The sequence below is a fragment of the Drosophila simulans genome, chromosome X (genome assembly GCF_016746395.2).
Source record: "Drosophila simulans strain w501 chromosome X, Prin_Dsim_3.1, whole genome shotgun sequence".
In the NCBI taxonomy this organism is placed as follows: domain Eukaryota; kingdom Metazoa; phylum Arthropoda; class Insecta; order Diptera; family Drosophilidae; genus Drosophila; species Drosophila simulans.
In genome coordinates, this window is record NC_052525.2 from 19,690,482 (window position 1) to 19,718,427 (window position 27,946).

Here is a 27,946-nt window from a genome sequence, read left to right on the forward strand (position 1 = left end):
ATGGCGAACGGGGAACGGGGAACGGCGAACGGGGTAAATGGCAAATGGCAAATGGCAAGAAGGGAAGTTGGAGCGACATCAACGGCATCAGACTCCTAGATTTCGCATGATGATAGCAAAACTGCAGAGTTTTACATTTGGCAATCTGCAGCTTTTTACTCTACGTTGCAGCTACATAAACACCACATACTACATACATGTATATGGTGTATAATGGATGACAGATACCCTGGCGGAGTCGGCGATCGGAATCATCGGGAGTTCAGGGGAAGCGACTTCTGCCTCCAGGATCTCGAGCTGAAGTCTGCAGTTCTCTGGAAGAAAGTAAGTAAGAGAGTGAGGTTAGGATGATCAGTGCTCAATTTTCCACTTGAATAGAGGGAAAACGTAATATATGTATGTATCTCAGCCAGCCGAACATGAAACCGAGCGCCAAGAGATCTTGAAAAGATTACGAAAAGTTTACCAGTCGAGTTGCCCCTCGAGTGAAATCTCAAGTTGGACGAAGTTTCTTCAGGACCCCCAGAGCGCGGAACTCTGACTTTTGGAAGCCTTCAAGTTTCGACTTTAGACTTTCCACTTTAAACTGATTTGAAACGCAACTTGTCAAGTAATAAACAAACTGCTCAGTCGAAAAACTTGAGAAGCAGCCCGTTTAGCTCGTTGAATTGGCAGTTCACAGGGTCCCAACTAGTTGAGCTCTTCACAGGACACTCGCCATTTTTATATGTATGCATGTGTGTGTGTGTCGGGAGCTCACCCCCATGCATGCACACACACACACACAGATACACACACTCTCTGTTTGCCTGTGTGTTTACAACAATAAAACGCTTCGTTGTCATAGCTCAAGCAGATTGATGTTCAACACAGCATTTTCCTACTCTCAGCAAGGACGAGTGCGAGGACGATGACAGTAGGGGCGGGGAGGACAGGATGATGACGATGTCATCATCGCAACAAGCAACATTCGAGTGCACTTACATGCCTATCTATCGTATATATCGTATATCGTATATCGTGTGTCTATATCTATATGAGCGGATATATCTGTGTGCGTCCGTCTCCCCTGACATTGGTGCATTGGTATGTGATGATGTACCCCGCCTCTGGAGTCGCGGGATGTCCTGGCCCTGTCTGATGCCTGACTCTATCCCGAATGTCCTGGCTGTCCCGGCTGTCCTGGCTGTCCTGGAAGGCCTGAGCCGGTCTGGTCGAGCAAGTGCAAGTGCAGTGCAAAGTTGCCGGCGCCTTGATTTATGTCCCAGTTGAATGCCTGTCTCTGGACTGAATCCGAATCTGGATCCGAATCTGGATCCGAATCTGGATCCGAGTGTGAATCCCTTGCCCTCCGCATCGACCTCTGCCTTGGATTTTCGGGCATGGCAATCTCTCTCAGGAGTTTACTTGAATTGTGTACACACTCGCGGCTTGTTTGTGCTTTTGATTTGATTTATATTGCCGACTCAAGTGCATGAAGATGTTGTTGATGTGGATGTGGATGTGAATGTGAATGTAAATGTGAGTGTGGATATGGATGTGGATGTGTGTGGGCCAGAACTTGTGCTCCGATTTGGGGCCACCAGGATGATGATGATGATGATCTCTGTCTGCTGTTGGATTCCGAGTGAGATGATCGGGACGGATTTAGAAATTTGAACCAGATTCGCACCGACACAACCAAAATAACCGACAGCCAAAGCACTTAGGCGACCCTAGACCCTGGCTCATGTGATTTGCATGTGTCACATCAGGTCGCATCTCGATTCACGCATCTCGAATCTCGCATCTCGCATCTAACAGCTCGCATCTAACAACTCACACCCGGACAGCAGAAAAGTTTTGGCAACTGAGACAAGTCGAGCCTCGGGCATAGGCGATTTTTCAATTAGTTGGCAGTCAGCTGCCCCAGGACTCGTTGCTCCTACTCCGCTGACATCTACAAATTCTGCAGGGCTTTGGGCCATGAGCTCAACAGGGAACTTGGTGCTGGGAGCTGGGAGCTGGGACCTGGTAGCTGGAACTCAAATCCTACATAATTAAAATACTTAAAGGCTTTAAAGGCAGCGGCAAAGTTTTTAACTTTTAAATTGTTGAGCCTGGCCCATGTTACCATTACCATTACCTTCTGCCCTGCTCCCTTATTGAGTTTCAATGTAGCATACAAAAGGGCGCACATGTGTGGAAATGCTTTATGGGTTAAAAGGGAGTCGAGTCCTGGCTGCTTTCGGGTTAAGCGGAGTGGGCGTGGAGTGACGGGCGGCGGGTGTGGGGTGTGGGGTGTGGGCTCAACTCACTAAGCTTACTTAAGCATTTTTGCCTCGGCCTCGACTGTGTGTCAGTCGCAATCTCGGTCTCAGTCTCAGTTAGCCGCCAAAATCGCGTTGATGAAGTTGTTCCTTTGCTCCTTTGCTCCTTGGGCCCTTAACCCCCTTTAGCCCCCCTTAACCCCCGAACTCCCTAAGTGCCACCTTATGCGCCCATTTTCGCGTGAACTGTGAGTTATCGAGACTGGCAGGCGGCGATGGGGCAGAAGGTGCAGGCGTTCTTCGAGGGACTCCTCTTGGAGTTTCTAACCCACCTGCCTGGCCAGAAATTAGCCGAATTGATTAGTTGAGTCGATTTCAACATTTTAGCCTTAATTTGGTTGTCTAATAATTAATGCAACACTTTGTATGCCATATGAAATTTTGTATCTGACTGGTATTCTATATCGTCCTCCTTTTGTACCCTTATGTAATACCTATCTGTATCTGTAATATCTATCTGTAATATCTATCTGTAATATCTATCTGTAATATCTATCTGTAATATCTATCTGTAATATTTATCTGTAATATCTATCTGTAATATTTATCTGTAATATCTATCTGTAATATCTATCTGTAATATCTATCTGTAATATCTATCTGTAATATCTATCTGTAATATCTATCTGTAATATCTATCTGTAATATCTATCTGTAATATCTATCTGTAATATCTATCTGTAATATTATCGTAATATCTATCTGTAATATCTATCTGTAATATCTATCTGTAATATCTATCTGTAATATCTATCTGTAATATCTATCTGTAATATCTTTCTGTAATATCTATCTGTAATATCTATCTGTAATATCTATCTGTAATATCTATCTGTAATATCTATCTGTAATATCTATCTGTAATATCTATCTGTAATATCTATCTGTAATATCTATCTGTAATATCTATCTGTAATATCTATCTGTAATATCTATCTGTAATATCTATCTGTAATATCTATCTGTAATATCTATCTGTAATATCTATCTGTAATATCTATCTGTAATATCTATCTGTAATATCTATCTGTAATATCTATCTGTAATATCTATCTGTAATATCTATCTGTAATATCTATCTGTAATATCTATCTGTAATATCTATCTGTAATATCTATCTGTAATATCTAGCTGTAATATCTATCTGTAATACCTATCTGTAATATCTATCTGTAATATCTATCTCTGATATCTATCTGTAATATCTATCTGTAATATCTATCTGTAATATCTATCTGGAATATCTATCTGTAATATCTATCTGTAATATCTATCTGTAATATCTATCTGTAATATCTATCTGTAATATCTATCTGTAATATCTATCTGTAATATCTATCTGTAATATTTATCTGTAATATCTATCTGTAATATCTATCTGTAATATCTATCTGTAATATCTATCTGTAATATCTATCTGTAATATCTATCTGTAATATCTATCTGTAATATCTATCTGTAATATCTATCTGTAATATCTATCTGTAATATCTATCTGTAATATCTATCTGTAATATCTATCTGTAATATCTATCTGTAATATCTATCTGTAATATCTATCTGTAATATCTATCTGTAATATCTATCTGTAATATCTATCTGTAATATTTATCTGTAATATCTATCTGTAATATCTATCTGTAATATCTATCTGTAATATCTATCTGTAATATCTATCTGTAATATCTATCTGTAATATCTATCTGTAATATCTATCTGTAATATCTATCTGTAATATCTATCTGTAATATCTATCTGTAATATCTATCTGTAATATCTATCTGTAATATCTATCTGTAATATCTATCTGTAATATCTATCTGTAATATCTATCTGTAATATCTATCTGTAATATCTATCTGTAATATCTATCTGTAATATCTATCTGTAATATCTATCTGTAATATCTATCTGTAATATCTATCTGTAATATCTATCTGTAATATCTATCTGTAATATCTATCTGTAATATCTATCTGTAATATCTATCTGTAATATCTATCTGTAATATCTATCTGTAATATCTATCTGTAATATCTATCTGTAATATCTATCTGTAATATCTATCTGTAATATCTATCTGTAATATCTATCTGTAATATCTATCTGTAATATCTATCTGTAATATCTATCTGTAATATCTATCTGTAATATCTATCTGTAATATCTATCTGTAATATCTATCTGTAATATCTATCTGTAATATCTATCTGTAATATCTATCTGTAATATCTATCTGTAATATCTATCTGTAATATCTTTTAATAAGCAATAGTTCCATTGAAGTCCTGCACATTAAAACGAATTCTCTGGGATCACAAGCGATCAACTTTTGCTGACTCACCGCAGCAAAATCGTTTAACCATCATCTTGTGTCCTCCGGCGATTATGCCTCCAACAAATCGGTGAGTCTCCGCCTGGTCACGTCATTGACCTATCCACCCAGCCCTTCCGTTCCATACTCCCTTCCTAAAAATACTCCCTTGGCCCGCATTGCTCATACGCCCCGTGTGTTTGGGGCCATTGCAGGCTACGTTAATTGACAGGACACCCACATAGATTTTCATAATTTTTGTTATTAGATAAACACACGCACACGAGACTAGCAGCTGTTGGTGCGGGGTGCTTAGTTTGGGGTCATCTGGCTGCATATTTTATTGGGCTTGTGTTTAACCCGAGGTCGTTTGACTCACTTTCACGACGGCCCAACCAGTTCACCCGACCCGCATTTTCAGCCTTGCCGTTTCCTGCCCGCCCCCCGCCCATTGCCGCCTCGTTTCGACCTCGACTTAACGATTTTGCTTTGTCATTTGGTCGTTTAATTATGTGCATGGAAATTTATGTGCGACTTCTTGACTTTAAATGAAGTGTAAGGACCAATGCCAATCCTTTTTCGCCGCCAGCTGTTGGCCACCTTCCGCCAACTGCCGAGCAAGGCGACCCCGACCTTGGACCCAGACTTCGGCTGCGGACCTTACTTTCAGTTATTTATGGTGGACTCGAGTCTGATAATACGAGGGAAGGGAGATGGAAAAAGGACCTGCGGCGGGAGGCAGGAGGAATCGGAATATAGGCTGATTAAATTTTGTATTAACCCAATAAATTCTCGACCAGGCAAATGTATGTATAAAAATGCCCTATGACACGCAAATGGACAACGCTTAACCCGCCACTGGCCGTTGTCATATTTCAAGCGCACTCGACCAGAGTCTTATATCCTTTGTGGCCGTGCTCTAATTTATGTTGCTGGTAATTTGCCAGGGATTTTGGAAGGGTTGCAACGATGGACGGTGGGCGCTGGGTGAATTGTGGATGTTGTCCTTCCATCCGCGTTTTGCATATGATGAGTAAGCAATCCAGTTGATTCGAATGGAACCGGCGATGGGACACCAAGTATTTGGGTGTCTGAGATAGAGAAGACGAAGCAAAAGGATTATTATGCATGGGTTCTGCGATGGATGTTACGACCTAGTTGGGCATGGCTTCCACGACAATAAAGCAAGTTAACCCGCGGCTATTTGGCTATCGGGCTAGCTGGGCACACTTACTGGGAATAATCTCCAGATTCCTGTTTGGGCGCCATCGCAAAAATACCTCAACCTCTAATCTAGTCCTTTCAATTTGCAACTCTCAATTGCATTTCACTTTTCGCTGCACGTTTTTACAGCTCGTCGTCGATGATTTTATTTATCACCCTTCACTTTCCCATGTTTGCCTTGCTCCGGACCTTGGCTGAACATTTATCACAGCTGCGCAGGGATACGGATAGATGGGTATATAGATAGATAGATGGGTGGATGGATGGATGGATGGATGTGCGGCAGGCTAGACAGCTACTGCTGCGGGGCAACGCCGTTTCGGGACTCCAATTTAAGCTTCTGAATGGCAAATGGGAAATCCGGCGGCGTGGCCACCTACCTAGTCCTCCATGTTGGCCCCGCGTTAATTACGCGACTTTTGCTGCGGTCGCCTATTTGCTGATTGCATGACAGCGTCAACGTTGGCCGAGGCACGCACGACTTGCGCCCTTCTGTGGCTGCCACCGTGAGGGAGTGAGCCATGGACCACGGACCGTGGATCGGGGACCATGTCCCCAAAACTCTCCTCCGAGCTCCACCACCACACGCTCATCCGCTTCTCAGCCTCGGGCTGAGCTCATCTGCAATGCTCGCATCGCTCCCAGAGCTGAGTTAGTCACGCCAATTTTATTGCATTCCTGTTCCTGTTTCTCGCCCTCGTCCTCGTCCTCCTGCTCATGCTCATTCTCACGCTCTTCCTGTTTCGGTTTGTGCCATAGGCGTTTGCCGTGGGGGGCGTGGTCGCGGCCATTCACGACTATCAGTCGCAACAATAGCGTTGGCAGTTTTCGGATTTCAAGCGGAACAATTAAGTTAACGATCTGCGGACGAGTGCCAAAGCGCCAAAGAGCAAAGTGCGCCTACAACATGGCCAACCCACCAAGTAGGCATCCAGTGGGGCGGCGGCCTGCAGCCCACGGGCCGTGTGCCATGGGCCCAACTGGGCGTGGCAGCAGGACAAAAAGGGAACGTGTTAAGCCGGCCACATTGGCGACCATCGCACGTCCGTGTCGCCTTGCCAAACGGTCTGGAGTGGCTTTAAGTCTTTAAGTGGACTCAAATTGGCGCATCCTGCCCGCCGGGCTGGCTGGTCACTCTGGCCAGGACAGGACAGGACAGACGTTCTATCCTTCAATTAGCCAAAAAAACTGATTAAGTGAATAGGCCATCTAATGTGGCCAGCAAGGAGGGCCATGCAAATGCAAACAGAACGCAAGTGCACACAAAAAATGTCCTTTTTTCTTGTTGAACTTTTTGGCCCCGCTTCTCAGGGCGAAGCTGCTGCTGATTCTGATTCTGGTTTTGCCTCCTGTTCCTCCTCAGACGAGGAAGGACTTAAAAGTAAACAAAGTTTTAATTTCCTTCAATGATTTCTCTGGGCATTTGTTTTAGGCCGGCCGGGATCCGAATGCCTTTCCCCTTTTCATTGGCTTCCTGCGCGGGGGGCAAGGCGAGGGCGCAAAGAAGCCCTGTCCGGCCTCATAATCAAGTTAGATAAATCTAAATCCTTTGCGATAAGCGGCTGAAGAATGGCCTGGCCTCGCTCCTAAGGACCCAACGTCTCCATCAAAGTTTCTCCGTCTGTCCGCCTGTCCGGCTGCAAGGCTAAATGGGTTAGGCGATTGGGTGGCCTTGGGGCTGGGACCGCTCCCTCCACGTTCCACGCTCTACGATCCACTCTCCACACTGGGCTAGGCACTTTTGGAGTGGGGCTAGGGTTCCAGCTCCAGCTCCAGCTACGGCTACGAATTAGAGTGCCACAGTCGGGCGAGTGAATAGAATTTGTAATTTCCGTTTTCGTTTTGTATGCTAACCCGGCAAACCACCCTGCAGCACACTCCTCTTAAAGCGCCCCACAATGAAACTGTATCCGAGAGCTGATGTTGGCTGCACTGCAGCACGGCACGGGTTTTCAAGCAGTTCAATTGGTTTTGGGGGGACCAGCGGATTGGATTGGATGGGGCTGCGTGGAATACTTATGACGATGACTAAACACTCTGTTGGCCATGTTTGCGATTGCATTTAAAGATGAGAGGCTATTGAAACCGTTTTCCATTTGCCGGTTGGCCAAAAGGGTGAAATAAGGGGTATACGAAGCAGGATTTTGTGGTCCTCGGGGATTCTGCGACTTAAACTGAACCTGAGCAGGTGTTGTTTGACTTACAACCTATCTACATATGATATCAAAGGTCAGCTTAACAACAGCTAACCTGATCCGGCTCGAAGGACCATTAAAAATAACTATTTAAATGATATTGTTTCTTTTGTGTCGGAAATGTGAGGATACATACCTCCGGTATTCTGTGTAGGACACCTCCGCCTAATTGCCCTTTCGCCTTTTCCGGCGCCGTCGCCAGGCCACGTGACCTAGGAGCTGGGCCAGCCGGTTGGCCAGCAGCCGGACGTGACGCCACTCCGCACAACTGGCGACCGCGATAAGCAGCATCGAGTTGATTCCGAGGGCCAGCGAGGCCGCTGAGCTGCCCAGATTACCCTTGGTCAGCTGGTCGGAACAGCGGCCGATGGAGTCGATGTCCAGCTCGCTCATCACCCGACCGTTGACCTCCAGCGGCGAGATGCAGTAGTTCTTCTGCAGAAAGTCGGTCAGGTTGTGGGCGCCCTCGGCCAGCGGGCCGTCGAGCAGGGTGTGAATGTGGCAGCCGCAGGGGAAGTGGTTGCTCACCAGCTGCAGGTGCTCCACGCCGTCGACGATGATTGAGTTGGGATCGGGAGTCTCTAGCACGTGGTTTCCAAAGAACTTGAGGTGCTTTATGGCCGCCGTGCTGGTGAAGTTCAGCTCCTCGATCGAGTCGATCTTGTTGTTCAGGATCTGCAGCGTCTCCACCTGGGTGAGTCCGGTGAAGGCGTCCGCACAAATCACCCCGAGATCCGACTCCTGCAACGTGAGCAGCAGGACATTCGACAGGCCGCGGAAGGTGAAGGGCGCCACCTCCTTGAGGTCCATGTAGGCCAGCTTGAGCAGACCCACCGTGTCCATGCCGAAGAAGGCGTCCTGCTCGATGCTGCGGATGCCCGAGGGCAGGATCAGGTGGCCCACGTTGGTCAGGCTGGAGAAGGCCGAGCTGTCGATGCGGATCAACGGATTGTTGGTCAGCAGGATCAGCTTGATGTTCGAGGTGCCCGCGAAGGCGTTGCCCTCGATCCGCTGGATCTGGTTGTGGCTCAGCAGGATGGTCGACAGGTTCTGCAGCCCGGCGAACGCGAACTGGGCCACCATCTGCAGCGGCGTGTACTGGATCGAGAGCTCCTTGAGGCGCGGCAGTCCGCGGAAGGCGAACTGCTTGATCCGCGTGATGTTGTTCCCGTCCAGCGAGAGCTTCTTCAGCGCCCGCAGCCCGGCGAACGAGTCCGGCTTGATGATCGGGAAGTTGTTCTTGGTCAGCGCCAGGTTCTCCACCGTCGCCGGCAGCTGGCGCAGCGGGATCTGCTCGAGGCCGCCGGTGTTACACAGCACCTGTGGATGAGATTGGGTCTCTTAAGTGGTGGCTTGAATAGGCAAATAAACATATGCTCTCATGCATATACCTTGTATACAAGGTAACAAGTGAAAAACATCAGTGACGATGGCACCTTCAATATACAAAAGCTGTGATTTTAGCTTTTGTGACAAAAAATTATTTAACTCTTAACAAAAATAAAATAATAATATCTGGAACTCATGATTTTAGTTTGCTTTGTACCGAATGAGATAACTTTCGGTCACTCGTATTCGAGTCATAGCACGCTGTCCTGAAGTGATTCGTCACTACGTGGACTGCTGTCCACAGAAATAAATTACTAAAGATATAGGGATACATTCAGGCTTAAACTGAGCACAAAACAAAATATATATATGCAAATGAAATCAATCCAATGTAGTTTCATTTAGTTTGTCTGAATATTTACTTTAAAATAAAAATTTTTGTTATTCTTACATTGTATGTTGCAGCTAATGAACTTTTTCGCATAAGAACCTTTTATGGTGTAACATTAAATTTGAAAATAATGAATTATTACTCCTACGAAATTAAATGTTCAGGTAAATAACGAATTTTTCCTATTACAAAATTTGATTTTATGAAATGGAAATGCGACGATGTGATCGTCACTCGCTTCCCAGTTAGTTAAGTGGTGGCCTTCCTTTGATTAGATAACTTCTCCGCCAAATCGTCAAAATTTGCCCACACCCAGCTCTCCTGTCACATTGTCCGGGTCACCTTTTGATGTTACTTTTATTCAAGATGGGGACGGAGGTGGGACGATGGAAATGGAGACCCCGGGCCGGAAAGTTAGCTTTGTCAGCGGACTCATCGACTCATCAAAGGTTCTCGCTCTTAATCAGTTTGTGTTTTCCTGCCTTATGACATTTCCCCGCCCGCTTTTCCCGTGGGCGCCATTGATACCGCCGTGGACTCCGACTCCATCTCCGTGGCAACTAACAGCCGTTGGGCAATCAGATCAGACGCCGCATCGGAGGAGGGTCTCCAGATGGCGTGGTCGGAAGTCAAAGCACAAGGACGAAGGACGCAGGACGAGGCAGGACCGGGAAGCGCGACTTTGTTTGATGCGTGGCGCGAAAATTGAATTTGTGGCTTTATTGCTGAAAATAAAATTAAATCGAATTCTTGTTTTTGGCGGCGGAGCGAGTTCGTGGTTACTGGCGAGACCCTTGTCTAGCATTGTTTTTTGCACATCCTTCGCTCCTGGTCTTCTTCGCCCTTCTACTCATCCTCGTCTTCGTCCTTGGCCATTTCGCTTTGTGCCTTCATTTTTTATGTCTTTTATGTGCTGATGTGTGCGTTTCCCTGCCACGAATTTTCTTGGCTTGCACTTCGAGAAACGGAATTAGACAAGGTTTTAATGATGTAAAGGGAAACTCCACTTTGTGCTTCCAAATAAACATTTGACATTTGTGGCAAAATCAGTTGGTCACTCTGAGTTTACCATCGCATGTGCATGGCATTCCAAAATACTCTCTAATATAAAATCAAATGCCATAGCTTATATAATTGCTCTTGAAAATCCATTAAGCCAAGATTGTGTAAGTACAGTAATAATAATTTGAAATGCAAGTTGTCTTGTCTCCTTTTTTCGAGTGTATCCATTGGTCCAGAGTCCACAGGTTCCCTTTCCGGTCGCCAAGTAACTGTGCATAACTGTCCATCGCCTGTCACGTCCCTCTTGACCCCGCCCTCCGCCCAGCCCCATTTCCACCGCCCACAATGGGAAGACAAGACACGCCCCAAGCCCCCGCTTGCGAATTTCCTTTTGCTCACCTGGTTTTTCGCCCAACCTTGGCTGCACTTCTTGCGTAACATTTGCACAATTTTCATACGCTTCACCTTTTTAAATGAACGAATTAAAAGTTTCTTTCCCTGGCAGGACGGTCCTTTCCCTTTCGCCCAGAACAATCCCTCCGCCCCCCACAGGATTGTTATTTTTGCCTCAGCTTCGCTGCGTGCTGTTCAGTTCTGTTCTGTTCAGTTCTGTTCTGTTCAGTTCTGTTCTGTTCTGTTCTGTTCTGTTCTGTTCTGTTATGTTCTGCTCTGTGCCGTTTAATGAAATTTCGTTTCTATGCATTCACAGTCGCGAATTCAAGCGACTCGGTTAAAAAGTCGCTTGTTCGCTGAACTTTAACTGCCACTGTAGTCGGTGGAGGAACAAGTGGCGGATGGCGGAGGAGCAGAAGAATGGGTGACCCCAAAAAGTGTGCTGCACTTTTGGTGCCTTTTTTTTTTTTGGTTTGGTGGGTGGGAGAGAGGAGGGGCTGAACTAATTTCGCCTCTTCAATGCAGTTACAGTTAAGCGTAGCGAAAGGATACAGGCCCCCAGCCAGGCTCACAATTCCCAGAAACAGAATGAAATCCAACCAAGAAATGTGGAGAGCGGAGAGCAGAGATAAGTGGAGAACGAGAGCTGAGTAAATCATTGCATTGTCTATAATCCGGAATAATGAAATCACTTAAGTTCTCAATTTGGTAGAAATGACGATGCCGACGTTCCCTCTGGTAATAAGGATGCGCATTAAGCGTGCTCCAAAACTCTCGCGGGACACCATTGAATACGGCCCCACACACAAACATGCGGGGGCGGCTGCGGCTGGCCGGGATGGGGGCGTGGCAGACGGAAACAGACGCAGAAACAAAAGGAAAATAACCATTTCCCTGCATTTTCGATTAATTCTCTCTGCTCATCACTGCGCCGAAGAGGCCGTCGAGCAGCTGTGGCCATTGCCTGACCACCAGTTCCCCAGGGATCCTCCCGAAGCGCCAGCTCCTTCTGCCTTCTGCCTTCTCCATTCTCCTGTCTTCGGCCCCTCCTCTCCTGACCACTGGCACTTCTGGAGCTCCCGATTATGATGGTTCTGCATACAACTCCACCGCACTGTGGAACTGTTCTACAACTTGAAATGGAAATCTTAATGTCTAGCTGTGGTGACCCCGACGGTTGCACTCGAATCCATTGGTTCATATGAAGTTATACGTTACTCAACTGGAAACTTAATGGATATACTGCCTTTTTAAGACATCAAAATGATACAACTAAAATTGCCAGGTTAAACTTCTTGATAGATCAGATCAAACTTGTATCTCAATGCATGTTCTACATTAATCTGTTACTCAGATCGCACTTATAACTTTTGTTATTAGTCTATACACCGACTTCCGGAATATGTTCTGAATGTTTAAATTCATTAAATATCATTATGTCATATCATTAAAGTCATTAAATATTAACGGAAATCTTGAAACTGTTTGTTCCTGGCCCAAAACCCCAAACTAACCCTTGGATTTCATTAGACCAAGTCGTCCTCCATATTATTGAATCAGTCATTTCGTTATCACATGCATGCATCTGTGTGTGTGGTTCTGGGTAATTAGGTAATTGGTAATGACTGAGCTCGGAAAACATAATACTTATATGGATCGGACGGGAAATCTGTTTGGTGGTGGTGTGCCCATGTGCTGCAAAGTAGCCACAACATCCATTTTCTGCATTCAACGCAGGGGCCATTCGATTGGTTATCACCCGTGTTCCTGCAGAACATTTATGTTTGTGTACCTAATGCTACGAGTATCTACGGATGCTATAATATCCTGTTGAATAAGCGAGTCCACTGTGCGGGGCTGCCCCACTGCCCACTGCAAACCGGGTACTGCCGCCACTGGGTGGAGCTGGGTGGACAAGTAGACAAGTGGACAAGTAGATTGTTAAGCTTACTTGAGTCTGGGACAAGCAGATGCACTCGGCTGGGCATGATTTGGATGTTTCGGTTTGTTGCGAGTTCCACAGGCAGACGACAACGGAGAGCGCAATTATGAGCACCAGCCAGGAATTGCACATTTCACGTTGTTGCTGACACGACAGTTTGGCGGCGTAATTGAGCTCTATTCTCTCTTGTCCGGCTGCTGTTGCTCCGCTCCTCCTCTCCTCCTCCTCCGCTCCGCCACTCCTCCTGCTCCTTCTGCTAGCGCTGCTTATCCTGGGCTAGCTCTTCCCTGCTCTTGGGGGGGCCAAATGGATGTCTCACCGCCAGCCAGCCTGCGCAGATTTTCAACTGCTCAACTGCTCCGCAGCCTCAGCTTTTGTTGCCTACTTTTTTGGGCTCCTCGGTGCGCTGCTCCTCCTTCTTGCTCGGCACTTCCCTTAGTTATTTATGTTTTTATATTGCGTTATTTCATTTAAACTTTCCCTCCTCTGCCGCTCGCTCCTTTATTATATATTCTTAAGCTTTATCATATTTATTTACGCTTCTTCTTCCGGTTCCTGCTCCTGCTCCTGTTCCTGCTCCTGTTCCAGCCCCTTTTGCTACGCCTGGCGGGGGCGGGGGCGTGGCATGCCAATAACTGCAAGAGATGGAAAGCAAGAGGTAGATATAGATGCTGCTTGGATGGATATTGGGGCACAATATTGGATTGGGTTAGTATAGTTCGAGTTCGAGTTCGAGTTTGCAGCTTGCAGCTTGCAGTTGCAAAGTCCAAAGGCCGAGAGTGAAGCAATGCGACACTTAAAAGTTATGGCTTACTCGAACTCAGTTGGAATACAATGCTCTTGGACTTTGCGATGCATATACACATACATACATATGTACATGTGTCGAGTATATAGACGGGGCACATAGCACGTGGGCCACTAGAATATTTAAGCATACGCCTCGTTCATTTATATCAATCCCGTTGGTTGCGGGCCAATTATGCCTTTGACAGCTACGGCATGCAGCAGTTATATTTTAATTAAAGCGGACAGATACTCTCTCGAAAAGCGCCCCAAATGTCAGTTTGAATATCGGAATCAGTTTAGCGACACAGCCAGCCATTCATTCATTCTGAATTCAGGTGGCAAGCAAAAATGAGATGTTGCAAATATATCTGGAGGGTCTAAATGAAACTGGTAAAATGAATTACCAACTGAAGGTCGCATTTATTGTTAATTACTTTTGAATGAAAAACTTAACTTTTTTTAGACAATTTCATTCTCGATTTTTAGTTTTAAAAGTATTATAGACGCATCACTCCAGCACCAAAGTTTAAGCCTTTCAATAAACTTTTATACGCTCTAGTGAAAGTTTAGTACTATGCATTTGATTATGCGATAATGTTCGATTAAATCATAATTAGTTTTGGAAGCAAACTTTTTACTCATATTCCTTATTAGCTTAGAGATTTCGAAACAAAGATAATCGAGGATGTTTGGGAAATGAGTTGGCCCATAATCCGACGTCAAGTGAGTGCAATAAATGCATTGTAGTAATTTAAGCTTGAGGTTTCGGTGCCTTCTGTGGTCCGTTCCACATTTCGAGGCTTCACTGCGGCCTGGCCGCAGGTGGCATTTAATTTCGCTTCTCTGCCGCTCCGCCTGTGGCAGGCTGAGTCTTTCCGGATTGTCCGCTCAAAGCCTTCGACACATCCAACATTTATGCCCGGATTAGAAGACGGCTGGCCGGAGGATGGCGGAAGACGGGGCCGGGACACGAGGTGACAGGACAAATGCCAGATGTGACAGCCGGGATGGAAGTCCAGCCTCAGGAACTGGGCATCTGAGCATCCGAGCATCCGAGTATCTGAGCATCGGAGCTGCAAATGCAGATAGGCAGAGATGCAAATGTAGATGCAAATGTTCGATGGCTCGGCTCCGCTCTCCAAATAGCTCCTTGTTAATCATTTATAATAAATAATGCCCAGGTAGGAGTTAAGTTGCTGCAGCATCAGCATCATCAGCAGCAGGAGCAGGAGCAGGAGCAGCAGAGGCGGCAGGACGAACAAGGATGAACAAAGCCAAAGCAATATAATAACTGAAATTACTCTAGAGAGAATTTCCAATGAGGCAATGTCGCTTGCACTTGCCACCGGGCTGAGATGGTGGGCTTGGGTTGACACAGCTTGTTTGAAATGTTTAAATGCACAAATCAAATATGCAAGCAGTCCGGCATCCAAGCTCCGAACTCCGAACTGGAAGCTGCGAGCTGCGAACCTCCGGCCAGGAGAGCACCTGATGTTAGAGGAGTTAACCCCTGGTAACCCCGAACGACCCGTGCCCAAGCATCCAAATCCTTGCAGCAGCCGATGGCTTTTAATTGGACACCGAGGATGGCAAAAAGGAGCTGGCTGGCAGGACAACTGAGCAGTTGAGCCTCGGATTCGAGAATGCAGGATGCAGGATGCAAGCGGGCACAATAATAAATAAGCGCAGGCATAAATGCGTGACATTATAATTGAAAATCAACAAAGCAGGCCAAGCAAAAGGTGCAGCAAAATTAACCATTGCCCAGTTGGCTAGTGTAACCCCACAGATGCAACTGCAGCAAGATTGTTAGCTGGATATGGACAATCTGCTTTGAAATGCTTCTATAAAGGTGCCTGAATGGATTGAAATACACATAATAGGAATATTATTCAGAAGCCACAACTTTGAATAAATCTAACATTGAATTATTATATTTACAACTTTTGTAAAAGTGCTAAGCAATGCTAACGCTTTTCTACCGCTCTCCATATTATTCTGCATAATTTGAAACAAATCTTTTGAATTGCAGAATTTTCCCCTGCCAAATGGCATTTGATTGTCACATAACAAATCGTGTTTACTTTCGGTTATGGAAAGCCATTGCATTCCGAAGAGCTGAACTTTCCGTGGGAAATCAAAGGAAATATTCGACTGACTCGACTGGCAGGCAGCTAGTCCCGTGCTCCACCAGTTCTTAGGAATCGGTATCGCACAGGAATGGCGGGGATTTGTGTGCTACTTGCTGGCGATAAATACATGCATTTTTTACCAGATTCTTGGCTACCTTTTTCGGCGAGTGCAGGGGGAATGGGGCGATGTCAGTTGGATGTGGATGGAGTTTCCCCGGATTCGCGACTTGCCCCGTCCCGCCCGCTTCGTCTGAGTCCGTATCTGAATCTATTCCCGTCCCATGCAATCGCATTACTTGGCGTTGCCTTCATCTAAAAGGATAAAGCAAAATAACAAATGCCAGCACAAACTCAAATAATGTACAGACAATTGTGTAAGCAGCGGCAGGACGACGGGTATGCCAACTGCTGCCAACTCCATTCTGCCAGGACTCCATCGGCGCCGTAAGTGAGTTCCACTCCTCACGTGTGTGTGGAATCAGGACAATGGCAAAAGGAATCGCAAATGTGGCAGAAGGAACCGACGAGCTCAGCATGGGCATGGGAGTCGAGTCTGCGATATGGCTTAGCATCCACTTGAAACAGGCATCAATGCCTTTAAACAAGCATGCGGAATATGTGGTGGTGGCCACCAGGAACTCAAACCTCCAGAACATCCCCGCCCCCCTTGCCCAGGCCACTGTCTGGCGGACGACATCGTCTGCCATTTTCAACTAATCAATCAATTTTATTAAGCATTTTATTTAATTTACACAGCCAGAGAGCCCAGACAGAAAGCAGCTATGTTCTAATGGCACTGTGGTCATTCGATGACTACTTCTGAAGTTCTTGAAGATGCTGCAACAGATACGAGATACATTTCCACTGGCCTCTAGTCCACAGAATGCCACAGAAGTGCATGTGTGGTGTTGAAATCACAAGAACCTGAAAGTATGCAATGAAAATACATTCTAAAATGTAACGCAGCATACTTTTACACACCCTTATACATACATGTGTGATATGTTGTGTTCATTATTTTATTTGCCATGAAATTATCACAGTAAAGTTAAATGAAACACATTTGGAAACATAGGTGAGCTGTTCGAAATAAGGATATAGGATTGTCAAGAAAATATTGACAAAGCGAGTGAATCAATTTTGATGGATGGTGCGATTAAAAGAGCCGTAGTTCATGCCACTGCCAATGCCGGTGATTAAAAATCAAAACGAAATCCGCAAATTGAAATCGAAACGAAAGCAATCGGTGCAGCTGGCTACCATATGAATGCAAACATGTGCCAATAAATAAACCAAAGATGAAAATCAAAATTAAAATTTCGAAATAAATAAATAAAATTTCAATTTACACTCTCCTTAAATTTTCACCTAGTTCTTTGGCCCCGCCAGTTGGGTTTGTTTTGAACTCAGCCGCTTTCACCTGGCCAACCCAGTTAGGGATTATTTCCGGCGATAACCAACTGGCAAATGCCAGGAAGTTGGAACTCTTTTTTGTGCGAGCAAACTTTGGAATCGAATCGAAAGCATCGCAGGTCACAGCCCTGAAACATTCTCATTCTCAGAGAGATTATTAAATAAAAAACAAATAGCTGTGCTGCATGGGAAATAAGTTTGATTAGGAAATCACAGATTATTTCTATTCCACGAGTATGTACTATACATATTGTATATGCTGCAACCTGTGAGCGCCCAAATACCATTCGCCTAACTTAGTGTTGCAAAATTGTCTAAGATGTGCGTATATTTCCAGGACTTCGCAAACTATCTGGAAAAGCAATAAGCTGTGTTTGGTTTTTGGTTGCGCATTCAGTCGTGTCATGACAGCAAAATGTGTAAGCTGTTCTGCAGTCGAGACATGACTTTAATATTTCGAGGGGCTGCAAGAAGGCGGGGGGTCTTCGTTTAAACTTCAGAACTCTGACTATAGTCGGCCATAATTACGGATTCGAAAATAAGCGCATCATGTGCTCCTACTCTGGTCATTACATTGCAGCAAATAGTAGTAAATCAGTAGTTAGTGCTGTTTTAAAACGCCTTTATTGGTTTCGGGGGGCAACGTTTGCCCAAATGCTCCAATTTCGAAAGGCATTTGTGTGTGCGTTTCGGTTGAATAGAGAAGTTTATTTAAGTTTTCCAAGTTGTGTCTGGGCACTGCTAATTCCTCCGATCCCTGCAATGTTAACTACAGCGGAGGAGCGGAGGGATCCAGTGGAGGGGGCGGGGAAGGGGCAACTGCCGGGGTCATAACTCACCGGCTGGCTAGCTGTGGCAGCTGCAACAAGATAGAGGAGAAAATAAATACGAAATAAATAAGAAGCACGCGAATAAAACAAACATCTTTAACTGGATAAGTGATAAAAAGAAGCCAGTAAATGGAATTATTTGCCGGAGGGAGTGGAGCAGGAGGAGCGAGCCAGTCCTCCAAGGATGCGGCTGCCATCTGGGACTGCAGTGGGGGCGGAGTGGCGTGGGTTCGCTCACGGGCTATTGAATGGCACTGCGTAGGTGGTCCTCGAACACGGACCCATCTACCCATGAGGATAATTCCAGAAACCGCAGGGCAGGCGAGGCACACGCATTGGGAGCTCCGAAGTGCCGAAGCAGCCGGGAGGCGAATGCATTAGGTGCCCAGCGGTTGCAGCTCTTTAAGCTGCAATGTCCTGGCCGAAGGACACTTCATTAACGATCGACTGGCAGTGCACGGGCACGGCTCGGTTCCTGCTTCTGTTTCAGTTGCTGTTCCTGTTCCTGTTCCTGTTCCTCATCCGCATACACTTCCTGCTACTGGCAATCTGCTACATCCCTGGCAAGGTGGCTAAACGAGTCCGACGCATCCTTTAATTTAATTGCAACTTTGGCTATTTGCCAGGCATCCAGACTCCCACATCCAGTGTCCACTGTCCGGTGCCCAGTGTAAAGTAGCCATGTGTGTGCTGGTGTGTGCATTCCTTATCTTTTCGCCCAAATGCCTGTGCAGAATGTCACTAATCAAATTATGGAATGTTTGTTAACCAAGACCCGGCAGTTAAAAACGGTGACTCGAGCGAGGACAATGAGCGAGCAATGACGATGGCCAGATTGATAAGGCGGAGTGGAGGTCCAAAATCTATCCACCTGGTCACTGCCCACTGCTAACTGACCGTTCCCCAAGCCGACAACGAATCCGCAGAGCGACCCTCAAACTGCATCCAGAAATTCGCATAAATGTACGAATACATTTGAGCTGCCCATCCATCCTTCCGGAGCAAAGGAGCCGAAGCCTTCGGCTGTGCTCCCGAGCGCCTGGCGTCTGGCGTCTGGGAAAGGGATTTCCCACAAGACGCCATGCCCCGAGACAGCCTTTGGCCCCGAAATGGCTCAGACTTGTCTGGGCGGGCGACCTGCTCCTCCTTCAGCTCCTCCTTGCGTCGGACTGCCTTGGCAGGGCCAAATTTGTGGCTGTCAACGACACTGCCAAGTCCACTACCACCGCCACTCCCAGTCCCACAGTCACTTCTCAAGAATCTTGGCTGCGTGGCCAGGCTTGAATGACTGAGGCTACATCCATCCGACTCCATCGCCATCGCCATGCCATCTCCATCCCCAACCGGGACTGAGCCCATTGTCTAAGCATCTTATCTTGCCCATATTCTCATGAAAGCCAAGTGCGTGACCTCCCACCATGGCAGACAAAACCTGCCTGAGGAGGGCTCAGTCTTCCATCTTTTCCACCTGGTTGCCGGATCACCGAAAGTCCTCACATGTTGAATATGTTCGTGGTGGTTTTAAAGGCTAGTGGCATATTGAAAATGAAGCAACCAATACAAGAAGGAACCAATACTTTATACGAAGAATATAGCTTACTTTTGATTAGGTATTGTCAAGTAGTTAAGATCAAATAATCGCAATAAAGTAAAGCTGAGCTAAGTCTTAAGTAAATAAGTTAGAATAAAAATAAGTTCGGATAGTCTGTTATCTAAGTAGAATCTTCCCAAGACGACCATGCCATAGATTTGAAAATAAAGTTGTATAAGGCTTGCATAATTGCTGAAACACACCGAACTCCTGGTCCGCTTCATCCCCCTTCAATTCAACAATCAACGACTTTGATCAATTTGTCTGAATGCCCCCGAAAAAATCCAAATAATTCCAAAAAGAAAAAAAACCATCGACTTGTTGGCATTTTTCTGGTTTTTGGCTTTCGCCTTTTGGACGTGTGAATCGAATGCCCATGGCACATGAGTGAGTGAAGAGGGATGTGTGGGCGTGTTTATTGGTGTTGCTGGCAAATTAATTGGGCAAAGGTCAAAGGTTACGGCACATTCCTGCTTCTTTCGCTGCGGTCGAAGCCATGTCGGGGTGGGTCGATCGCATAATTCAATCATTTAGTCAAATAATCAATCATTCAAGTGAATCATTAATTAATTCAGCATCAACCATTTGGCTTTGACCCCAAACCAAGCTCCCTAGGAAAACACTTTGCTCGAAAAGGGAGGAGCGGGGGAAATGTGGTGCTGAGTGTGGGTGGCTAGTGGGCCACCAGTGAGCGGGGTGGGCGGCTAGACCCAGGTCACAGCCTGGGTCTCGTCCTGGCGCGCCAATCTGGGTCCTTGGCCGGCTCGTGTGTATTTGTAATTAACTGTTATTTAATACGATTTGCTTGATTTCGCCGGATGATGGGAAACAAAACTGTTGAGGCATCCCCAAGAGGATTCAGTCCCAACTGCGGTTATCCACACCGCACCACCCCACGCCCACTTCACTCCGCTCCACTCCACTCCTCCCCAATCCGCTCAACATCAGCCACTCCGGCCAGGGATATTTTAAGCACCGATTTAATTTGCCAAACTTCCTGACGCCTTCGTTTCGGCCTCATCATTTGTTTGCCCGCCCGCCTGCCGGTTGGCTCGTTGGTTCGTTGGTTCGTCTGTCTGTCTGTCTGTTTGTTTGTTTGTTTGCCCGCCCCGACTGTCTGTTTGCCATTGATAAATGTTTGCGGGCCCGATGTTCGTTAATGATGACACTTCTTATTGTCAGCTTGGTGGGCGGACCTAGTGAACTCCGTGGACCGAGTGGACCCACTTGGTGATTTGTCAGTCATAAGCGGACGAGTCCTGCTGTCGCATCCTCGCCAGCATCTTGACAGGTGAAGTCATAGGGGCTTTGCTCGGTCATTGCATACAGCTGATTAAGCGATTTAATTCGATTCCATTCAATTCCACTCGAGCCGACTGACTCACAGCTGAATGACACCACAATAAGTTGAACAGGCCCCCAAGGACACGCCGACGATACTGGCAAGGACTTTCTGGAAAGCCCCGTAGACGGACTTGAATGACAAAGGCGATGACGATGGCGAAAACAAAGGGAACTTTCACAGTTAGTGGCAAGGACGAGCCGAGTTCGACAGACTTATATCCAGTAAGAAGGTGTTTAAGTAGAGAGCATTTACATGATTTATATTCTATGATTATAAATGAAAAGATTTCTACAATGCATCTATCCGTTCGTTTTTTAATGATAAGAAGCCACTTGGCAATCACACCCTAAGTCAAGCTGCTTGCCCAGCGCCCAACTAATCCACCCGGCGGGACAACAGGGTACTCCTGGAAAACAGGTTATAAAAACATGTGTAACTAGACGACTTACAAGGATCACGCACTCCAGTGACACTTAATGCCGCCACGTCGACGCCGGAGACGAGAGGTTACACAAGTGAGCCGGGTGGGAGAAGTGGGCGGGTGGGCGGAGTGGCGGGAGCAAGGACGATGAGAGGAGGCCAAATGTCACCAACTAACACAGACAAACGCAATTAGCTTTTAGCCATCATAACATTATGAACGGCAGGCGACAGCCAACGAAGTAGACTAGACGACGACATCGTCTGAATGCTAACTGCTAATGACAAGGATGTGGATGCGAAGGACGACCAGGACGACGGGCGGGGGAATCCGGTAGCTGAAACCGAAACTAGGGCCAGTACTTTTCCGAGGGAGATGGCGGTGCTGGCGGGCGCTGGCGGTGTCGGTGGAAAGGAGCAGCGTTGCGAGGCGATGTGGTTGGGATGAATACCGAGCTGTGCGCATTATGTTGAGTTAGAGCCATAGAGCGGCAGGACGACGGAGCAAAGCTCACGGATGGCACGCGGCTGCCAACAATGCTGTTAACTTGTGTCGAGATTAAAATAAGGACACTCGGAGAGCAGAAAAAGCCCCAGTCCCGGCCAGAGGACCCGGCAACTCCCTTTCTCATCCGGATGGACGTGCCCTCAGCACGCAGCCAAAGTCACAGTTCGCAGTCGTCGGTGGAAGTTGACTTGCATGAGTTGCGAGCTGAAGCTTTGTTTATTATGGCAATGGGGTAGTGAATACCCTGGATACTGGGGATGGGGAATGGGTGACGGGTGATGCAGCTGCCAAAGTGTCCTGTGGTTGAATTGGATAATTTCAGGGGGTCGGACAAGAGCTCATCATCCCGCTGGCTTCTAAAAATTACTGCGTAAATGATGATATGAGATTTGGAGCATTTCTGCGGCATCATTCAGCGGAAGCGGATACACGAGTATGCCCCGACACGGAGTCGCTTGGATGTTGTCGCCACCGGAAGGAAGTTATTTAACGCATACCCACACACACACACATACTCAAAGAGAGAGAGAGGGAGAGACATAAAGCAGGACAGGAAGAGGATGAGGATGAGGATGAGGGGGATTATGTGGCACGATAATCATATTACGATTACGTCGCGTAAAATTTGCGCCACTGCCGTATGAATGAGTGATTGAGCGAGGTTTAAGTGGAAGTTACCGGGCTACAGATGCATATACGGGTACGGATACAGATACAGATACAGATACGGAGACTCTGATTCAGATAAAGGCAACTGAGAATTTAATGCACACGTGCGGAGAGTGTGAGCAATACCCCTTTTAACTTTCGACAGGACATGGAATTTGTACCAAAAATTATGACATGATAAAAGTTAAATCCGGCTCGAAGGACCCACACACTCTCTCTCCTCCTTAGCACTGTTCATAATTATTTAATTTTATTTCATTGACTGTCGAGAACCCTCGCCGTCTTCTCTCGCCGGGAAGCATGTCACTGTCGCCAATCGTCATCAACGTCGAGCTCCCGTTGCCGTTCCCGTTCCCGTTCCACGTTTCCATTCCCATTCTCCATTCCTGGATTTCCGGATTTCTGGGCGCGGAATGGTGGGCACGAGTGGGTCGTTGTGGGTCGGGCACAAGATGCGGATCGCTTAGCATTAATGTCTTTCATTTATTGTCATTGTTGTTAATGTTTTTTGTGCTGCGCATGGGAAAAAAGCATTTGCATTTAAGCGCCGCGAAAACGGCAAGTGAAAGGGGTTCCACGGATGGGTTGATGGTTGCTTGGGTGGATGGGCGGACGGGCGGATGGGCGGATGTGTGGGTTCTTCTGTGGCCGGAGCAGAGATTTTGCTTGGATGATTTTTATTGCTCGTTTGTAGTAAATTTGGTGTGTAATTAGAGAGAAAAGGGTTATTATGTTCGTTAACGCAGTGCGCTCCATTCCCCCACAATTTCACTTTGGGAGCCACGCAGCGGATTCCGGCTTTAAGCTGGATGGGGCCATGGGAGGAGCTGCAACTGGGGTTCAGTGTAGGGCCTGGGAATTTTAGGCGACACAATGCGAAACCAAAGACGCACCGCAAAACGACTGCCTCTGACGACCGGAAGGCCTCGGAACAGACAGAAGGCAGTGGACAGAAGAAAGCGAAACAGCTGAACTACTGAGCTGCTGCAAAAAACTGCACCGAAACCAAAACAGAAATTAAATTGTGGTTCGCCAAAGTGGTCCTGGTCCTGGAACTGCTGGTCCTACTCGTCCTGGCACTGGCTTGGCCTGCTCCTGGGTCAAGGGAATGCGAGTAGTGGAGTGGCAAAGGCGAAGTGGAAACGGGTGAAAGTTCGGAGCCGGTACTTTGCCTTTGGGGTATATTGGTTTAATAGGTAGGCAGGAAATATTCTTGAATATGAAAATTAAGGACTATAATTAAAAATAAGAAATTGGGCTTCAGGTGCAAATAAATAAAGAGTATTTATAGGGTAGATGGCTCAATATACAACTACTTCAATTCTAGTGCATGTTTTCTTTTTTATTCGCATAAATAAACGAAGTAGATGAACAGAAATTAATTAGTTGCGCTTAAAGAGCAAAAAATTAAATTATATATGTTCCCGCACCATCGATATGGTAATTGCTCTCATAATAATTTATATCAATTTATAAATTGCATTAAGGCCGCTCGTTGTCTGGCAATTTGCGACTGCCCTATCAAGTGGCTTGCTTGGTCGAGTTCCACACCGGATGTCCTTGCAACGGAGGTGTGGATCCCCGAGGAGGCGGAGGAGGCGTGTCGCCTGGCCCAGATCAGAGTGATACAATGATAGCGACTCCGGAGCGAAGTGGAGTACAGTACAGAACCGGGTCAGAGGCAACTCCGTGGCTCGTTTTTATTTGTTGCATTTGAGCCCCGGCCATGGAAATAAAATTTCAAATGTAACTTTGCTGCGGTAGCCAGTTCATGTACGCGTCCCCGTACGAGTGTGTGTGTGTGTGGCTATGGGAGTCCTGTGTCCTTTCGGCAACCAGTGTGCATGTGGAGCGCGGCCTGCGGCCTGTGACGATGCCGCAGTTAGCCCGGTCTCCAACTACGGCTCCATCTTGGCCCTGTCTCCGTGGCCTTTTCCGTTTCGAAGACCGCTGCCTTCGCCTTTAAGGGCATTGCAGTTGGCATAAAATTTAATTCGCCGTCCTGGGAGGAAGCGCCCAGGACATTACGTGCTGGCAGTGTCGCTTCCTGCACCCATCTCGAATCTATAGCCCAAGCCCCGAAACCCAAAACTAATCCCAGTAGCATTTGCCGGGCAAAACATTTCCAGCACGCATGGAAACAAGTTCAGAATCACATCACACCAGGAGACAGTCCGACAGTCAGAGAGTCAGAAGCGAAGAGATACAGCACATGGACGCACAGATATAGGAGTCGGGATTGGACACAATCAAACATGGCCAGCGACCCTGCCAATTCCAGAGACCAGATCGACATGGACGCGCACGTATCGGATATTTCCACTAGCGAGAGTGAGCTAACCAGCGACGTCGATACTGATAGCGAAGGTGATTAGCAATCTAGAAAAATGTAGTTCCACTAATACCGAACCGCACATCCGATCCAGGCGAGAGCTCCACATTGGCCGCATCCGACACCAGTCTGCAGGCGAGCATGTACAGCCTGCTGTATGGGGAATCAGACAGTGAGTTGGAGAAGGAGCAGGAGAATGTCTGCGAAGAGACCATTTCGCTGCTTGCCCACGAGATCCTCTGCTGTGAGGGCGACAGTGACTCAGAGGTGGAGACCGACGGCGAGGACAGCGACGAGGCCAGGGACTACGATATGCTTGGAGAAACCCAAGAGTTTGGGCTGCCCACATACCGGCTCATGCTGAGCGACGAGGACGAAGATAATCCCAATGAGGTGGAAGTGGTAGGCAGTAATGCGATCATCGGCGAGACAATCTTCCTGCTGGAAAAGGATAAGGATCAACAGAGCGAGGAGAAGTCCGAATCAAAGAAGGAAGAAGGATTCTTTTAAACGGAGCTTTTTGAGTAGGGCTGGGGTGGGTTGAATCGGCATCTGCAGGAGGTTTTTTTGGTTTTTACAGATACATTCTATGAACATGTATCTACTATTTATGGAGGGCAACATATGAGATAAATCCGTACCAGCAAACTTAATTTTCAGGATAAGGCCTAGGAGAAATTAGAAAGGTGCTATCCGAGTACCTCGACGATTAATTATCGTACTTCTTTTTTAGCCAGATATCAAGATTTATGTATTTACGCAAATTAACATGCATTGTTTTATGCATTAGGTGTGCAAAAGTCCCGAAGCGGCAAAAGTGTGACTCCCTCAGGGAACAGACAATCCTGGCATCCATGGATAGGAGTATTCAGGACGCAATTAGTCGCAACAGAAACTGAGTGGAACGCGCTGCTGATCCCAAAACTACAAACTTTATAAATTTGTCAAATTGTTTAAAATACAGTAAATTGATCGATACCACGGCCTTAGTTATTTTCGTTGAGAAATCATCACTTGGTCACATTTAAATGTACCTAAGTTATTTTTACAACACTAATGACAGCTTAAAGTAGCACAATCTTTGAAGAGATTGAGTTTTAATGAGCTATTGGCTTTGAAAATTGTTATAGCAGATGGCTGCCATTTTTCTCTAATTAAATATTCATGCATAAAATGTCTGCTGCCGAGCAAACAGCTAATTGAGCAGAGCATTATAATTACTTTCAGTTTTGACACAATTAGGCTACTAGCTAAAGGAAAGGTAAAAGGTAAAACAAGTTAAAAGTATTTTTGAAAAAATCGAGCTTCATTTAAAAAAAAAAACCTGTTAATAGTGTTTATAAACGTTATTTATAGCAGCAGTAGTTGTAGGTACCAAGAAACTCAGTTTTATAAGTTATATATGCTAAGTATCTGCTTGATATCGCTTGGAAATCCCATTGGATCGCTTATATTCCTATTTAATTCTTGCCTCAGTTTGTTTTCGGGAAAATGTTCCTCCCACATGGCACCACCCTGCGATCCGGCTAGCATCCCTTTAGGATCCCTTTTCACGTTGTCACTCACCTGTTCACGCTCAAAGTGGCTGGATGGTCGCTCAGGACACCTGAGGGAGACTGGGCTGGTGCTGGTGCTGGTGGAACTGATGGCGATGGTGATGGCAACTGTGACTGCGACTGGGATTGTGACTCTAGCAAAATGCTGACAGGCGACGGCAACAGGCGGGCTGAACTGCAACTGCCTTTCCCTTGGCAGCTGGCATTCAGTATTTAATATTTTGCCTCTGGTTATGCCTCGGTTATCCCTCGGTTATCCCTCGGTTAGTCCTTCAGCTGGTCCCTCAGCGCCTCAGCCCCTCACATTTGCCATTTGCATGCGGCTGGTCTTTAATTGCAAACTGGCAGCGGCAATTGCTGGCAACTAAAACTAAAAAGGACGACAAAGGATGAGAAAGCGAAATGCGAATGCGAATGGCAAAATGAAATACAACATCAGGCGGAAAGCGAATGCACTTTGCAGCTTGCAGTCTGCTCCCGCTTGCTCCTGCTGCTGCTGCTGCTCCTGATGATGATGATGATTCCTATTTCCATTCGCATTCCCATTCCCATCCCATTTCCACTCCGCCTCCTTTCAATTCGACTGCACTTATCGTAATCGGCGTTTCGGTGTTGGCTTTCAAATTGCCCGCGACCACGTCAAAGCGACCACAAAACTAGCTGAACGGACAACCGTTGACCATCCAACTTCCAGCATCGACCATCCACCGCCCACCAACAGCAGGCAATCCGAGGACCGCAGGTCAGGTTTTAGCCAGTTATCAGCCGGGCTTAGTTTGGTTTTTGTTTGGGTTCGGTTGGGTTTGCTTTGGTTTGGATTGGAGGCTTGGATGGTTCGGCTTGCTGCTCAGTTCGAGGAGTAGTTTAAAGCGATGGCAACTGTTGCGGAGGCCCCAGCCAAACAAAAGCCAGCGAAATCACTCACCTCGCACTCAAAACAACACACACGTGATTCCGGACCAATATAAAAAAAAAACAGAACACAGCTGGACAGAACAGAGTGATGACAAAAAAAAGTCAGTTGGGGATGTCACACACCAGCCGCTGAACAGCTGAACTCTAAACTATGAACTGCGGGTCGCGCGTCAAGTCAGGACTTGTCGAGATTTGGCGAGAGATTTGCGGGCCACGCACGTATCCGCATCCGCATCCGGTACCCGGTACTGATGTCAACAAGCTACCACACGCAACTAATTCAAAAAATCCAGCGAACGGATTACGGCCACTGTCCGCATTGCCAGCCGAAGCCGAAGGCGTCACCA

General features: G+C 46.4%; 2 protein-coding genes across 3 annotated transcripts; one reads left to right on the forward strand and one right to left on the reverse strand.

The window, feature by feature from the left end:
* Positions 1-27,893, reverse strand: LOC6726507 (chondroadherin). Its single transcript, XM_039296524.1, has 5 exons — positions 27,610-27,893; positions 26,695-27,054; positions 13,109-13,734; positions 8,179-9,362; positions 1-314 (listed from the first exon to the last, which is right to left on the reverse strand). Exons 3-4 carry the CDS (start codon positions 13,229-13,231, stop codon positions 8,208-8,210), a joined length of 1,278 nt encoding a protein of 425 aa, XP_039152458.1. The 5' UTR covers positions 13,232-13,734; positions 26,695-27,054; positions 27,610-27,893; the 3' UTR covers positions 1-314; positions 8,179-8,207.
* LOC27207338 lies at positions 24,909-26,106 on the forward strand. 2 transcript variants are annotated; one of them, XR_006542041.1, is made up of 3 exons: positions 24,909-25,163; positions 25,223-25,814; positions 25,919-26,106. XR_006542041.1 is itself a non-coding variant. In XM_016183041.3 (2 exons), exons 1-2 carry the CDS (start codon positions 25,052-25,054, stop codon positions 25,636-25,638), a joined length of 528 nt encoding a protein of 175 aa, XP_016022642.1. In that variant the 5' UTR covers positions 24,909-25,051; the 3' UTR covers positions 25,639-26,106. The 2 variants fall into 2 exon arrangements, 1 of the variants encoding a protein (XP_016022642.1); XM_016183041.3 differs by having other exon boundaries at positions 25,223-26,106.
* Positions 27,894-27,946: the final 53 nt, after the last annotated feature.

Excerpts from the sequence above, each read along its gene's own strand:
- LOC6726507 (XM_039296524.1), bottom strand. The coding sequence starts at position 13,231 with ATGTGCAATTCCTGGCTGGTGCTCATAATTGCGCTCTCCGTTGTCGTC. Across the intron at positions 9,363-13,108 it reads TCTGCTTGTCCCAGACTCAA|GTGCTGTGTAACACCGGCGG; the intron begins GTAAGCTTAACA and ends TCTCATCCACAG.
- LOC27207338 (XM_016183041.3), top strand. The coding sequence starts at position 25,052 with ATGGCCAGCGACCCTGCCAATTCCAGAGACCAGATCGACATGGACGCG. Across the intron at positions 25,164-25,222 it reads CGTCGATACTGATAGCGAAG|GCGAGAGCTCCACATTGGCC; the intron begins GTGATTAGCAAT and ends CATCCGATCCAG.